Here is a 16,096-nt window from a genome sequence, read left to right as displayed (position 1 = left end):
GGGGTAAATTTAATTGTGTTTTTGTTAAGTTTTTGTTGGAAGATTTATTTAATCACATATGGAGACCAAAAAGAACATTTGATGTATTGAAAGAATGAGAAAAAAATTGAAGATAGTGTCTTGGAATTTAAATGGCTTGGGAGAAAGACATAAACTAGAATTGAAAAGTCTATTCATAAGGAAAAAGCAGATATTATATTTTTACAAGAAACACATCAAAAGAAAGATGGAGTGAATAAATTAACATTATATTGGGCAGATGGATATGAAAAATTATACAGTACATCAAAAGCAAGAGGTGTTGCAATTATTGTTGCCAAAAGATGTGAATTTAAAAATGTAAAAAGAGATCATTTGGGGAGATTTCGTATAATACAAGGTCGATTTATGGACAAGAGGTTACTTTAGCTAATATATACACACCTAATATAAATCAAAGAGAGTTTTATGATAAGGTGTATAAAGAAATAGAAGAAATGAAAAGAGGCTATGTGATAATTGCAGGTGATTATAATATGGCTATGCATAAAGAAAGATAAATCTAACCCATCAAAGTTAGATACAAAATATAATAATACAGATTTAAGATTAATAAAAACAGATTTAAAGAAGTTTGGAGAGAGTTAAATGGGAACCAGAAAAGTTATACATTTTATTCAAATACTGTAGACATAAAAATTTTACAAGAATAGATTACATATTTGCAACACAAAAAATATTGTCTAATATATCTAATGTGGATATAAAAGTAATTAAAATATCAGACCATGCAATGTGATTATAGACAGGCAAATAGATGGAGGATATATCTAAGAATTTTTTAAAATTTTCTAAAAAAGATTTTTGAAAAAATGGAAAAAGAATTAAAAGAAATATGGGAAATAAATGAAAAAGGTAGTAATACAAGTGTAATATGGGATACAATGAAAGCAGTGGTAAGAGCTAGGAATAAAATATTCATATAATATAAAAAAGAGCAATATATAACAAGATTAGAAGAAGAAATTAAAGCTTTAGATAAAAAGTATATAAAAATTAGATAAAATTATGCTAGAATTAACAGCTATAAGAAAAGAATTACAAAATATTGAAATAGAACAAGTTCAAAGAAATCTAATTTATTTGAAAAGAGAATTTTATGAAAGCAGTAACAAAAATTTCAAAATGCTGGCCAGAGCCACACAAAAGAGCAAAAAGTTTAGTTGGAGTAATAAAGAATGAAAAAGGAGAAAGATGTAACAAGATGAAAGAGAAACTCTTAATTTTTCAAAGGTTTTTTGAAAAGTTATATAAGGGAAATGAAATAGATTTGAGAGAAAGTCAGATATATATAGAAAAGAATTTAAAAGTGTAAAATTCGAGAAGAGGATAATCATGGAAACTTGAAGAGATATTGGAAGTTATTAATAAATTGAAAATACATTAAGCATGAGGATCTGATGGATTGGGTGTTGAATATTATAAAAATTTTAAAAAATTACTTGTCCCTAAGATGAAGTAGTATGTTTTTATTTAAATAAAAAATTTCAACCTAAAAAAAAAAAAAAAATTCAACCTAAGATGAAGTGATGTATAATAAAATAATGGAAGGGGAAATAATTCCAAATTCTTGGAAACAATCAATGACAGTATTGATAGCAAAAACTAATAATGATCTTGCAAACCCTGGATCTTATAGACTGATATCCCTTATTAATCAAGTTGCTAAGATTTTTAGAGCAATATTGGTAAGTAGATTGAATAGATTTATAGATAAATATATAAAGAATGATCATTGTGGATTCATAAAAGGTTGACAAATGTCAGATGTACTAAGGAGTGTTTTAAATATTAACTATTATATAAAGAAGCAAAATTTAAAAGCAAGCATATTAGCATAGATATATTTAACGCCTTTGATTGTGTAGAATGGCCAACATGAAGATTCTAAGAGAAAAAATGGGATTTGGAATTAAATTTAAGAAAGTAATAAATCAATTAAATTTATAAAATACTGCAAAAATTATTGTAAATGATGGTATTACAGAAACAATAACCTTAAGCCGAGGAATGAAATCCCCAATATTATTTGCATTAATGATGGAAGTACTGGCAAATGCAATTAGAAATGATATACAGATAGAAGAAATAGGACTATGTCAGAAAATTAAAATTAATTAAAATTAATGCAAATGACACATTGTTAACATTTCAAGAACCAATAAATAATATAGAGAGAATAAATTCACATTTAAAGGAATTTGGGAAGTATAGTGGGTTGCAAGTAAATTGGGAAAAATCGGAAATGATGTTATATGATCACAATAGTGAAGAATTGAACATATTAAAAGAAAAATATAAATTAAAAATTGTAGATAGTATTAGATATTTAGGAATTGATATTCCTAAAAATTGTCAAGAATTAAAAATGAAAAATTATTAGAAGTTAAAGGAGGATATAAAAGTTAAACTAGGAAGACATGTAAAGTTAAAATTATAATGGTTTGGTAATAAAAATGAAAATTTTGCCAAAGATTAATTTTTTGTTCTGAATGGTTCCAATTAAGTTTTATGATCAAGAATTGAAGGAAATACAGAAGTTATTGGAGGTATATTGTAATGGAGGGAAGAGAGCAAGAATAAAGCACTATGGTATGAATCACAAAAAAAAGGAGGGCTGGGCATTCCAGATGTTAAAAAGTATTGGGTTGCAAACCAATTAAAGATAGTTCCAGATATTATAGCCCAAAGTAAAGAATTAATATGGAGTGATATTGAATTTAAAAAATTAAGGGAAATAGGTGATCACTTAGAGACATACTGGTTCAAAAAAGATATAAAAAAGATTATTAAGAGAATTCAAAACCCTTTTTAAAAAATACAATGGAAGTAAAGGAAAAATGGAGACAGTAATTAACGCCTAGAATTTCTTCATTAACACCACTGGTCAAAATGGAGAAATTTCCAAAAATTAAAATCAAAGGATTAGATTAATAAACTAAAAAATACTCAAATATATAAATGGGAAGACTGGAAAAATAAGGTAAAAAATACAACACAATTAAGGAATGTATTGGCAGAAGCCAAATTAAATTGGTTAAATTTAATACAATTAGAGAAATGGATAAAGATGGAGGGAAAATTTAAACAGGAAGAAAGACAACTAACAAAATTTGAAATGATTGTGAAAGAATGTGAGATTAAGGAAGAATATACAGGTAAAGGAAGAATTGCCAAAATTTACAAAATATTAATAGAATTAGGGCATGGGTCCTCAAACTACGGCCCGGATCTGGCCTGCCATGCCCGCCTCAGAGGTTTTCAGTGCGCCCCGCAAGTGCGTGCACCTGCTGCCCGCCTCGCCCCCCGCACGGGGAAGCAGCGCCTTGCTCGCACAGAGATCGTTTTAGACCCGCTAGGAGAAAATTATCTCCAAGTGAGCAAGCTGCTGCATTGCCTGCCCGCCTCTGCATTGCGGTGCGTGCCCGCCCTCGCCTCGCCTCGCCTCCCCTCACTGTGCCTGCCTGCCCACCCGCCCGTCCTCCCCGAGCCTGCATGCCCTGCCCTCCCTCAGCCCGTGCGCACCCTGCCCCCACGCCAGCCCGCACACCCCGCCGGCACCACCTTTCTGGCCCGTGCTCAACACAGGCACCTTTCAACTGGCCCCCTGGTGAAAAGTTTGAGGATCCCTGAATTAGGAGAACAGACAAAAAATTTGAGATCAATTTGGGATGTTGGTGAAATAAAAGATAAGGATGGGAAGAATATTTGGAATAGAAGAGTATATAAGAAAATGTCAGTTAGAATGAAAGAAATGGATATAAAGTGATATGGAGATGGTATTTAACACCAGTCAAGTTAAAACAAATTGATGATGAATATTCTAATATTTGTTGGAGATGTGGAAAAGAGATTGGAACTTACAAACATATGTGGTGGGATTGTTATAATATACAAAAGACATGGATTGTGGTGATATTAGAGAAATTCTAGCTATAAATCTTGAAATGTCACCAAGAATTGCGTTATCGCTGCTGATTGAAAAGCAAGATGTAAATGAAGTTAAGAAAGAATTGATCCTAAATCTGATGGCAGCCAGGTTAGTAATGGTTAAATATTGGTAACAGAACTGGGTTATACAAAGGAATGAAATATGAAATATTCAATGGTATAATGAAATATGGAATATGATTGTTAATGATAAATTGACAACAGAAATAAAAATTTAAAAAGATAATAAAAGTAAATAAATACAGGTATAACTAAAGTATACTCTATATTGTTAAATGAAATGAAATGGAGATATAAGCTGGTCTCCTGGGGAATCGGTGTACAATGTTTTTTTTGTGTTGTGTGTTTTTTTTTACTTATCAGTTGGGTTGTAGATGCTAATATTATTGATAAATGTTGATATGTATTGTATCTCATCTGTTTGTATTTATGTTCTGTTAAAAAAAATAAAGGTGGCGGGGGGAGAAACAGAGAAGAGATAGCTTAGTATTCGGGCTTAGCTATTCCCTTTTTCCTCAGCTTTATCCACCAACCAGCAGACCTTCTCCTCCAGATAGCCTTATTCCAAGGTTTGGCATGTCATGCCGTTCACACTCCCACCCCTGTGCTTGAATTGCACACCACATTCTGTGCTCACTGAGCGTACTTACTCCTCAGTCCTCATCAGGCCATTTCAGGGGACTGTGCATGCATGCATGCAAGCAAGTCCTTTATTTTTCTTCTGCATCTGCAAAGTGCAATGTTGTTTGCCATTTTAGCTACATAAGCAGTGGCATCTGCTCAGTTATCTGAAGGAGAAGAAACAATATCACCAATTCAGGTTAATTCATTTTCAGTGGCAAACGTACCAAGGGCAAGGTTGATTATGCTTATACATAATGAAAAAGTACTGATCTGACCCCTGAGCACGACAGCTAGCATACAGGAAGACATTAAAACCACAATCTATCTTTTTCAGCCTATTTTACTCCTGTATGTGTTATCTATAATTCTGTTCCATTTCCTCATTAATCTACATTTTTTCTCCATATCCCCTCAGAATATGTATTTAAAAGTAGATATATGTTCTACTGTGTTTGTAAATATGTATTTCTGCTCAAAATGCTGGTATTGAGCGGCTAAAAACATGGAGAACATTTGGAGACGCTGGATGTCTAAGCTCTGTTCTGAAGGGTCCTTTGAGCTCCACTTCAAAGGTTGACCCATCTCATTCCTATTTTTGATGATGGTCCATTTTTCTTTTCATTCAAATGGAAGAAGTACACATTTTAGAACAGTTTTTGAAAGCGTGAGCCCTATTGTGCACTCCCCACAACGCTAAATTTAGCTTTAAGATGCTAATATTTTGCAGGAGTGCACATTTTGGAACACAAATTTCAGAACATTTGACCTTTGTCTCTCACTTTTCAAAACTACTTTAATCTGAGTTTGTGTTTCACAGTATGAACAAGGTAAATTTGAGTAAAGGATTAAGCAAACTTAAATTCTCTTACATCTCTACCTGTATTTTAGTCAAGAGGTGCAGATGAGTCACTTTGTAAAGGAATTCATAATTCCTCCAGGATCCCTAGGTGTGACTGTCACTTTTGAAACTAGATCAAGCAGTATCAAATGAATTTTTTTCTCCTACTTCCCGTCCCTTTTTTCACCAAATATCAGTTCATTTAAATCACTGTATTTCTGTGGAGTTCGTCATCTTTTTCAGCAAAAGGTAACTTTTTTTTTAATAAAGATTTTATTAAGATTTTAAACAAAAACTAAAAATGTCAGTCATCAAATACATTGGACGTACTGGGTCAGCCCCCTACTACATATCTTTTTAACATTCTATAGTCATATTCAAATTGATTTATAAAAATTTAAAAACGTCTTTAAATCTAAGCCAAGTCCCGTTTCTCCAGCCAATTATAAAAAAGGTCCCAAGTTTGATGGAAGTCAGTATCTTCTTTCTTCTTCAGTGATAGAGTCAATCTGTCCATTTCTGCACAGTCCAGAATCTTTTTTTAAATCAGTTCATCGGTGGGTAATTCCTCCCTCTTCCAGTATTGAGCAAGCGCAATCCTCACCGCTGTGATTAGATGTAACATCAAATACATTTCTTGTTTGCTAATATCTTCTGGTATGATGCCTAACAAGAAAATTTCAGTTTTAAAAGCTAAGGGTTTTTGTAGCATTTCCTCAAGCCATTTATGTATTCTAATCCAATACTTTTTCGCATTTTCACAGGTCCACCACATATGGTAAAAAGTACCCACTTTATGTTTACATTTCCAACATCCATTTGACATATTTGGAAATTTGACATATTTGGAAAAAGTCATCACAGTAGAGAGGAGAACACCACACAATATGAAAAATATCCTGGCAAGTGTCCAGTTAGTCTTGGCAGAAGTCCAAACAGATATCCAAAATGATCGCTCTAAGTTTTAACCTTCTATCACTTAATTCCACAGTGATTATTTATTTTAATTCTTCGACCTTAGAGAAGTTAGAGGAAAAAGCTTTTTCTTCGGCTTGAAGTCGGACAGCAGCCTCAACTTTCTCTCCATATCAGTTGCCGCTTAAAGACTCCATGAGGGAGGATACTCCTCCCTCCATAAGGAGGGCTTTTTTTTTTTTCTTTATGCCAATTAGGAACAGATGCAGCTTTTCCACGGGTAATATTGCGAAAAGAAATAAGAAATAAAAATGCTTACCCAGCAGTACCGATGTTTATCTGGCTAATAGTCCTAAGCTAATTTTTCATCGGATGCCGAGGACTTGAAGGAGCTAGAAAAAGCTCCCATGTTGTCCAGTTGAGAAATGCCTGGATTTCTCCCAGTGGATATGGGGTTGCCGTCCCACACTGACCAGAACAGTGCCCAGGCAATCTATCTTCACCCCAACAGGGCTTAGGTGAGCCTTCCACGACTCACTGCCGAACAATACTGGTGTGATAACAGAAGCTCTGTTAATCACAGTTGTTTCGTCGCGATGCCATCTTGAATCTCTGCAAAAGGTAACATTTGAGGACAAGAAGAAGCTTTTCCTGTGCAATCATGAGTGCTCCTCATTTCATGAAGTGCTCACTGAGGGAAGGGGAGGGGTGGCATCTTGCAGGCATCTTGCTTCTTTAAAATGGCAGGTAGCACTTTTAAAGTGAGCAGATACTTTTGTCCCAGTTTGTGTTCCCAAAAGATTACTGAAATAAATGTCCCTTTTTTGCTGGGATGAAATATTTTACAAAAAAGGGAACAGCTGCTTCATTTCAGTCCTACTTTTAAGTTGATGGCTTTTGATTTGTGGCTTACCCTATCCCAATATCTTAGAGTAGGTAAAAATTAAAGGTAAGACCAAGACAAATTTTCATAGACTTCAGTTGCTGAAACTATTTTTAGCATGAAAAACTTGGTTAACTCAGACACTGCAGCATTGTTTAATTTTTCTAGCCAAAACATCTAAACTGGGGATGGGGGAGAAATTTAGTTAAATTTTAATGTGAACTTGCCTACATTGTTGAATCACCATGTAAACTAAAATGCAGTTATCCTTCAAAATTTGCAGTTGTTATTAGTTTTACAATACTTTTCCAAAATTAAAAGTGCATGAATGTGTATGCTAAAGAAACTAGTGTTCAAATATGCATTATATAAAGAAAATAGATTCAAACATGTCTATATTAGGCCAAAAAAAATCTGTGTTAGCAGAAATGGTTGTGAATTTTTACAGGAATTTAAAAAGCAACCTCAGAGTTCAGGACAAACTGAACTTAAGGAGAGCAACTGAAATTCTCAGATTCATTCATCCACACTTCATACTCTCCAACATAATGCCACCTTTTGGTGATGCTCTTTCTTTGTTATCTATATTTCAGATCAATGCTCACAGGCCTGTACCTGCCTAGCTCTGGTACTATTATCATCAACAGGAGGGACATGGAGACATATCTTGCTGCCATTAGGACAGAGATGGGAGTATGTCCTCAATATGACGTGCTGTTCAATACTTTAACTGTTCAGGAACATCTGCTTCTTTATGGGTCTGTGAAGGCTCCTTCCTGGACAAAGAAACCGTTACATCAGCAAGTCAGTAGGTTAGTGATTGTGAGAAATTTTCTTAGAAAGCAAATGCCATTCCTTCACCCCGTGCTACACAATGCTGTGAGTCTCCTGATTTAATTGGACTCAAATTCCCACCAACTAGTGGTCAGGGATGGTGGATGCTGTAGACCAAGAACATCTGGAGGGCCACAGGAGGAGACAAACTGGGCTATGGTCCTGGAGGTTCAGGTGGCAAGAAGCTTGGTGGAGGCCAGTTGGCTAAGTAACCCAGCTTCAGAGGGGAGAAGGCCAGGTGGCTCTTGAAGGACATCTGATGCTAATCATGAACTACTTACCCAGACAAATACTTGCCTGTATCTTGTTATTTCTAACAATGAGGAAATTCTCTGACACAGAGTGCTGGCAACCCCAGATACCCAGTCTGGCTTGGGCCCTGTGATATGTGAGGAGACAGGGGAGGTTTACAGTTTAGGAGCAGATTTAATGATAATGCTTAGGCTTGGCCCTTTCTCAGAACTGCACACTGGTCTGCACAGGTAGGCCTTTCTTGGCTCCTCTCTCTTTTTTCTCACTCTCTCCATTACCCAAGCAATCATCTTCTGGCTTCTTCTGTCATTGCTTATCATGCAGCAGAGGTAGGCAACTTAGGGCTCTCCACATGTTGTTGGACTGCCAGACCCATTGTCTATCACCATGGCTTATGCCAGTTAAGGAGGATGGGTTGCAGTCTAACAACTTCTGGAATGCCACAAATCATCCACCCCTGTTATACTTAGAAGTCCCTCCTCTTGGAAATCTGCCTGTCTTCTTTGTCTTCTATTATGCTTCCTCTTCTGCATTTGCTATTTGGATTTCATTCTGCCATATTACGTTACTTCTTTGTTCCTGGTCTTTCTGCTGTCTTTGCTCTGTCTATTCCTTAGCTCTACCTTTTCGTTTTTTCTTCAGCAGTCCTTTCCCTTTTGTCTGATGTTTCAGAGTGGATTGTTAGCCTGTTGGAAAGACCTTGTTCATCTTTTATTCATGCACAGAGCCTAGTAGGTATTTTAAAAATATTTGCTGTTGACAATGGAAGGAAGAAAAGGCAGTGAAGAGACTGTGGTTGAAGACAGGTAGTCTGAACAGGTTTTAGAGAAAGAGGTAAATAATGTTTTTTGGTAGGGACTCCCTCCTTGAGGTTCTATGAGAATTACAGATGGCATGGATGTCAGACTTAGCATAAAAGGAAATCTATGGACCCTTTTCTTCAGATCCAAACACTAGAGAAGCTGCAAAGGAACTAACTTTGCCAAGCACACAAGGGTTCCTTTAACGTAATACTAGATGCTGATCAATTCATTTCTGCTTAATTACAAGTAGCTTGTTTATTTATGCAGTGGTCTGAGGGCAGGGGACTTTTGAAATCATACTTGACTTTGTAAAAGGTACCTCCTGAGCTTTTTCTAGCTGATTATGTTTACAATCTTCATCACAGTGTTCTTCATATTTAGTGGCAAAGGTTGACTCTCTGGGCAAGGTGTGCTCTGGGCCAGTCACAGCATTCTTCTTCACAGCTGCCTCCCTTTTTAGACTGTCTATTCCCCTGCTTCACACTCACCCTGACCATGCTTTATGTATGTATTTATTATATTTCTATCCCACCTTTTGCCCAAGGTTCCCAGGTGGTCTCCCCTCCAAGCTCAAGTGAGCCCCAGACCTGCAGAGCTTCAACACAGTGGATGTGCCTTCAGACCATTCTCTGGCTTTCTCTCCATCACCAATCAGTGTCAGGAAAGAAGTTCCTGGTTCTCGCAGTTCTTCTTTTCTTTAAGAAACAACAGCAGTTGTGTGGCAGCAGGTGTGCTTGCTGTCACTGGGGCAATGCACACACAGGGCTGGTGTGTGCAGCTGGCTGGGCAGGCCCTTCACTGAGTAGCTGCTTCTCTGCAAATGGATTTTGAACAGGGAGAAAAACCCTCCTTCCAAGCAAGCAAGTGAAGACACAAAAAGCTGTGTGGTGCTCAATGCACTGCCAGGCAAGTGCTGTAGGTGGTTAGCCAGTGCTTGGCTAAGTGGCGCATCTATCACCATGCAACATTTAAAAGGTGAAGAACATTCTTGCCTTAAAGCTCTCTGGAAATTTGGGAGTGGGAAGAAATGAAAGGGAGAATGCCAGGACCACTCCAGTAACTGATTTTCTCTCACCACATTCCCTACTTAGATAGCATTTGGAGTGGGGAAGGCCTTCATTGCCTCCTCCCTAAAACAGTTCAGTTCAGAAGTGGCATGCGCATTGCTCAGCACGTGTGTTGGCCACCACAGTAATTGGTCATGTTTTGGTCAGTAGTCATGTGGGGCCCAGAGTCATGCTGGGAAGCTGAAGCGGCAGCCAAATGTGGCTGCAATTGACTCAGCAGATGCTTCAAACGAGCAATTTGCCAGCCACTGCTAAGTATTTCCTCCACAAGTGGGATGCTGCTGCCTGTCTCCTCTGGAAACATTGCCCCAGACTGCTGCCTGGAAATCGAGGTCTAATGTGCTTGCATTTGCGTGCATATATCTACGTAGAGCTTTCCTCCAATAATTAAGGGCTTACTTTCTTCTTCCAAATAATGTGACATTTTTGAAAATCTGGAGATTAAGGAACAAAGCCTGTGTGTAGAGTTGAGGCTAAGTGCCATGACCGGTGTCAGAAAGTCATTTGAAACAGAATGAAACATGGTGGACAAGATGATAAGGAATTCTGCACTTTATAAAAAGCTTCCAAATGTTGTTTGTCTGTAGCAAGAAGGCAAGAGGCAGTAAGACTCTAGAAGCAAATTTACTGGAAGCTGATTTAGATATAACTCAGAGGCTGAAAGTAAAAAACCTTGCTCAGAGTCTTGCTCTACATGGGAATGTAAAAAACTTCATGGCTCGCAGCCCATGTAGTACAAATGGTGTATGTCCCTAGTGGACAGAGTGCTGGCAGGCAAAAATTAACAGGAATTAGACCATTCTCTCTACCAGCTGCAAGCTGAAATATGGAACCCTTGGAGAAAGCACAGAATAATTGGCACCACATGTTTGCAAATTAGTTGTGGCCCTCCAGTTTATGGTCTAGTTCTGACAAGTCCTCTATCACAAGCAACTTACCTACCATTGTTTTCTCTGATTGCACATGACTCATAAAGTTTTTGTCTTGGGTGAGATCACTCATGCTCTGAATGAGCCCCAGTTGTCCAAGGGTTTTTTGATCTGTGTTCATTGCTACTTAAGAGCCCTGAAGGATGTGGGATTATTCTAGCACCAGTACAAACCTATTAGAACCCTGTCAGGAGGAATGAAGAGAAAGCTTTCTATTGCCATTTTGTTCATTGGAAACTCCAAGACTGTGGTCCTGGATGCGCCCACCAGTGGTGTAGATCCGTGCTCATGTCACAATATCTGGGATATTCTGCTCAAGTACAGGCCAGGTATGAAACCAATCAGATCATTCTGGAGTCTTTGTTTTTTGTCTGAGGTATCTGGCAGACACGGGGACATTTCATGTACTGTGAAGGTCTCTTTCCAGTTTTGGGAGGTTGATATTTTAGGGAGAGTTATGAAAGACAGAGGGAATGTGCATCATCACACATTTAAGAGAGGGGTCATAGCTCAGCAGAGATCTTATGCTTTGCATGTAGAAGATTTCAGGCTTGATTCTTAGTGTCTCCAGGTAGGGCTGGGAAAGGATCTGGTCTGAAACTGGAGAGCCACTGCCAGTTGGTGTTGACAATAAATGTATCAATGGCCTGATTCCATATAAAGGCAGCTTCCCAGTTCCTGAATGCTGGTCTCTAGGTCAGCCTTGGAAATAAGCTCACAAATGTGACTGGCTTGCAATGGCTCCCAGATGAACTGTTAAATGCACGACTGCTCTTTGGGGCCAGCCATGTATCTTCTCTACTTATAAAATCAAGGTCATCCTGCAGATGAGGGGTCTGAATTCCCACTTTATGTCCTTGCTGTTAGTCACCCAATCTCTTTTCCTCTGGCTTAGATTATCAAACTAGCTCCTCGCACCCTGTTTTAAGGGAGCAGCTCAGACCTGTGGGCAAACAAACATGGCTCCTGTAGCTATTTCTAGTTTGGCCTTTAGTATTAACATGGCTGAGCATGAAAGAGGACAAGGTTCATCCATCTTTCCTGGTTGTGTAGATGAGAGGAATATTTTAACAGGGTGCAACATGTTACAAAAATTGCATTGGTTGAAATTCTTGTTTTCTGTGCAACTATTAAAGAAAAAGAATTGCTTTCATCCTTTGCAGCTGAACCCCTTACTTTCTAGGCTGGATGAGAAATGTTTCAAACCAGCTGGTCAAAATGACTGCATCTTCCTCAATTAAATGTTAGTACAGTTTAGAATCTTGGGTCATGGATCCTTTGCATGGTGCATAACTTTTCCCAGGTTTTACTCTTGTGCATTCGATGGCAAATGTTATATTGCTGACACTTTTGGGGAAACAGTAATGGGAGAGACTTAGGGTTGCTCTGCTGTTAAGAGCATCTTGATATGCAAGCATTAGCAGATAGAAACAGCGCAATAGTTGTCCAGTCCTTTTTAAAAGCCAAACCCAGGGAGTTTAGGGGACCCGAGTTCAAGAGCACACAAATTCTCCAACCTCCACATAGTGCTCAGAATCCAGCAGTTAGGAGTTCCACTCCTTCTCCCTGCCCTTCACTGACTAATGCATACTTCTTTTTCATTCTTCCCTTGCCTGCTTAGTATAAGAAGGAATGTTCATGGTGGAAGGAGCACAGGGAGACCTTTCAATTGCTTGTTCTTCTTCCCCTATGCACTTCACCATTACCTAATATCAGAAAAGCTGGGTGGGGTGGATTCTAGGATGGTGATTCATTGAGCTGGGCAAAAATCCCTATGGTCAGGTTCCCCCAGATTTTCATACACACGTGGTGGATGCTTAATTGCTGCTGCACTGGATTGGGGAGTTTAATTCCTGACAAATGTTCAGTGTTGGAAGCTCAGGAAGCCAAGTACCTGGCCCAGGGAGCAGTGTGGCTAATGAGGCAGGTTAAGACTCTAATCAATCAATCAATCAATCAATCAATTAAAAAAAAACCCCAGAAATAATAATGATCTGGCCCTTTAAAAAATGTCCTATGTCTACTTATTGTAAGCCACGAGGGTCTATGGGAGGCAGCATTTCTTCCCTGCCATGTTTCTATGGACTGGGAAAGCTTCCTTGCTTGCTAGAAAAAATGCTGTGAGGTCTCCTGAAGGTACCATTCCTGGGGTCTGGAATTCTTTTCTGGAAATGCTGTAGGTAGCAGGGCTAGACATGAATGGTGCCATGTGGAGAGCCTTACTGTTCATGAGCAGAGGAAACAATGAGGCCTTTTTTAAGTGAAAAAAGAGTGTGGTGGGGAGAAGGAACCATCGGTCACCTTAAATTATACTAAACTAAGCCAACCTTGATTTTTTTCAGAAATTTACCATGCCCCCATGGCTCAGCTTCAGGACATTCTTTTTTGGTTTTCACTCCAACCCCATGACTGCTAAATTTGAGTCTTGCTTAGAAAGCATTCCAGTTGTACATTTAAGGACTAAAGCACCTGCCTAATAGTGTGATAAAGGAAGATGGCATTTGGGTACTGCATATTGTTAAACATGAAAGGCTCTAGCTTTAAATGACAAAAAAGGGCTTAAAAAAACCAAGTATGCCTGGCTGGGGGAATCCTGTGAGATGTGTGCCTTTTTTCTATTTAAATACTCATAGGATTGTGTCCTTAGAGAATCAATATTCAGCTTAACTCTGATATGAGAAGTGAGCTAGCCTTGGAAAAATGGGCCAGGGGTGATGGGAAGACAAGCAAACAAACTCTAACCCAAAGTCAGAGGGTATGCATTGCAAAAGGAATTGTTACCGTCCCAACTAAAATTCAAAACCTTTCTTTAGGAAAGAGAAAGTGAGTTATGAAATGTGTGTATACTTAGCTGAGTAATCTTCAGAATGCATTATTCATTGTTTTTCTCTTTCATGACATTGTTTGTCACCTTTGCATGGCTTACATCTTTTTTACATGTAATTTCATGCACTTTTTATTATTCAAATATACTTAACAACTCTCAGCAGCTCATTAAACCTTCAAACATGAAAAGCTGTAGCTGAGCATTGAAGGTAAACTTTTCAAGTAATTGCTGTTTAACCCATTTTTTTTAAAGATGGATCCCTTTAAACAAGGATTAGGCAAAATTATTGAAGCCTGGTCTGTCAATCAATATTAGCAGCAATAAGTCAAATAGTACTTCCTTGATTAAAGGTGGAAAGGGTACTTCTACTTTCTGGGTGCTAACAATGGATTCCACACACACAGGCACACATTAATTCCTCTCTCTAACACACCAACACATTCACATCCCAACTCTTGCCCTGCATCCCACTCAAGCAGCAGTTAAGCTTTTCAAAAATCTTCCAATGAGGTTGTGTGTATTTGTGTGGTTTTGTGCATGTCTCTCTGTGTGCATTTTTGGACATTTTGAGGGCTGTAGCAGAATGTAGAGATGGAAGCAGTCTTATTTCTCTTCTGTACTTTGGCAGTCCCCCCCCCCCCCACGACACATGCAGTAATCAGGCTTGAAAAACAAGTATCTTTTCCGCATGGGGAGATTTGTGAGGAGGGCATATTACATGGGCAGGGGAGACTTCATTGCTTTCTTCCAAGCTATGAATCTGCAGCAGAAAGTCTTTGGAAAGAACCCAAAAAAACCCTGGTTATTCCATGAGGCTGTTTTGGGTGTGGTATGGCTGACAGGTCAACCCCCTGCCCCCCACTCTGATTCCATAAGGCAATTGTTATTTTTGTGAGACCACTCACCCACCCTCCCACTGGCAGGATCTGGTTCATATATTGGCAGTGGTATATTTCAAGTAGGTTTGGAAAGGGTGGGGACAAGCATGACATGGCAAGCATTTGATGTACATGTATATTATATAAGATCAAACTGAATGGCAAACAGGATTTTCTGACTCAGGATGATCTGATTTCACTGTGTGGGTTTCATGTTGAAGTTTGGGAACTAAATCATCTTATTTGTTCAAACCTGTCATTGCCTACCATTTGGATGACTACTGTAAGTGCTTTGGATCAATGAACTCTACTAAGGTTTTTAAGTTCAGTGCATTGATTTTCTTGGCATAGGTCACACTGTGTTCTTCACGACACATCATCTTGATGAAGCAGAAGCAGAAGCAGTGAGTGACCGCATTGCCATCCTGCAGCATGGGCAGCTGAGATGCTGTGGTTCTCCGTCTTACCTGAGGGAAACATACAGCCAAGGACATAGTCTAACTTTCACAAAAAGGGTGAGATGTGTGAAGCATTTTATTATTTATTTATTTAAAACGTTTCTATGCCGCCCCATTTGCCGAAGCCTTGGGGTGGCTCACAACATAAATTAAAATATAATACATCCAAAATATAAAACAAATTAACAATATAAAATAAGTTGCCCTGGCCAGATAAAATAAGCAAATAATATTAACAATTAAAATGACGTTTAAATAAAAAGGTCTTTGCCTGGCGCCGAAAAACAAATAACGAAAAACAAATAATATACTGCTGTGTCTTCTGCAGGAGCACGATCCAGTTGATTGCTCTGTGTAGAATTGCCAGGTTCAGTTGCCAGTGTTCTTTCAAAACCTTGTTCAGCCATCTTTCCTCTTAGGAATCTTGTACAGGTTGTAGGTATGATGCTGATAGGCTGCATAGTAGCTGCTTTCTTGAGTCTAGTGCATCATGGCTGCTGATGGTTGCATTATTGATGGTAGCCCATGCAACCCACTAGTCTGGAATCTCTTGTCAAGAGAAAAGAAGGCGTTGAGAGAGAATTACTGGAGCAAAGTTTCCACTAAAGATAAAACTGTTGGCCAATATTGTTGGGTGGTTTTGGCTCACAAAAATTTTTTAAAGGAGGCACATCATCTTTTACTTTACTATATGCTGTTACTTAATCAATGATACAGGGAAGCTTGAGTAAAGCTTCTGTAATAGAACTTGGAATTTGAACAGCAATCCTATGGCTGCTATATAGCATCTAAATGCCA

General features: G+C 38.2%; 1 protein-coding gene across 1 annotated transcript in view; it reads left to right on the top strand.

Annotated features, from left to right (window-relative positions):
• The window catches only part of ABCA13 (ATP binding cassette subfamily A member 13), a 197,985-nt gene that overhangs the window by 49,060 nt on the left and 132,829 nt on the right, over positions 1-16,096 (top strand). Inside the window, 3 exon segments of the mRNA XM_044419119.1 lie at positions 7,844-8,062; positions 11,268-11,464; positions 15,192-15,355. Of these exon segments, the coding sequence (XP_044275054.1) occupies positions 7,844-8,062; positions 11,268-11,464; positions 15,192-15,355 (580 nt within the window).

This window comes from Varanus komodoensis, unplaced genomic scaffold, assembly GCF_004798865.1.
Source record: "Varanus komodoensis strain SLA01 unplaced genomic scaffold, ASM479886v1 scaffold10, whole genome shotgun sequence".
Taxonomy (NCBI): Eukaryota; Metazoa; Chordata; class Lepidosauria; order Squamata; family Varanidae; genus Varanus; species Varanus komodoensis.
Note: the sequence above shows the minus strand (reverse complement) of the source record. Positions and strands in the feature narration are given on the sequence as shown.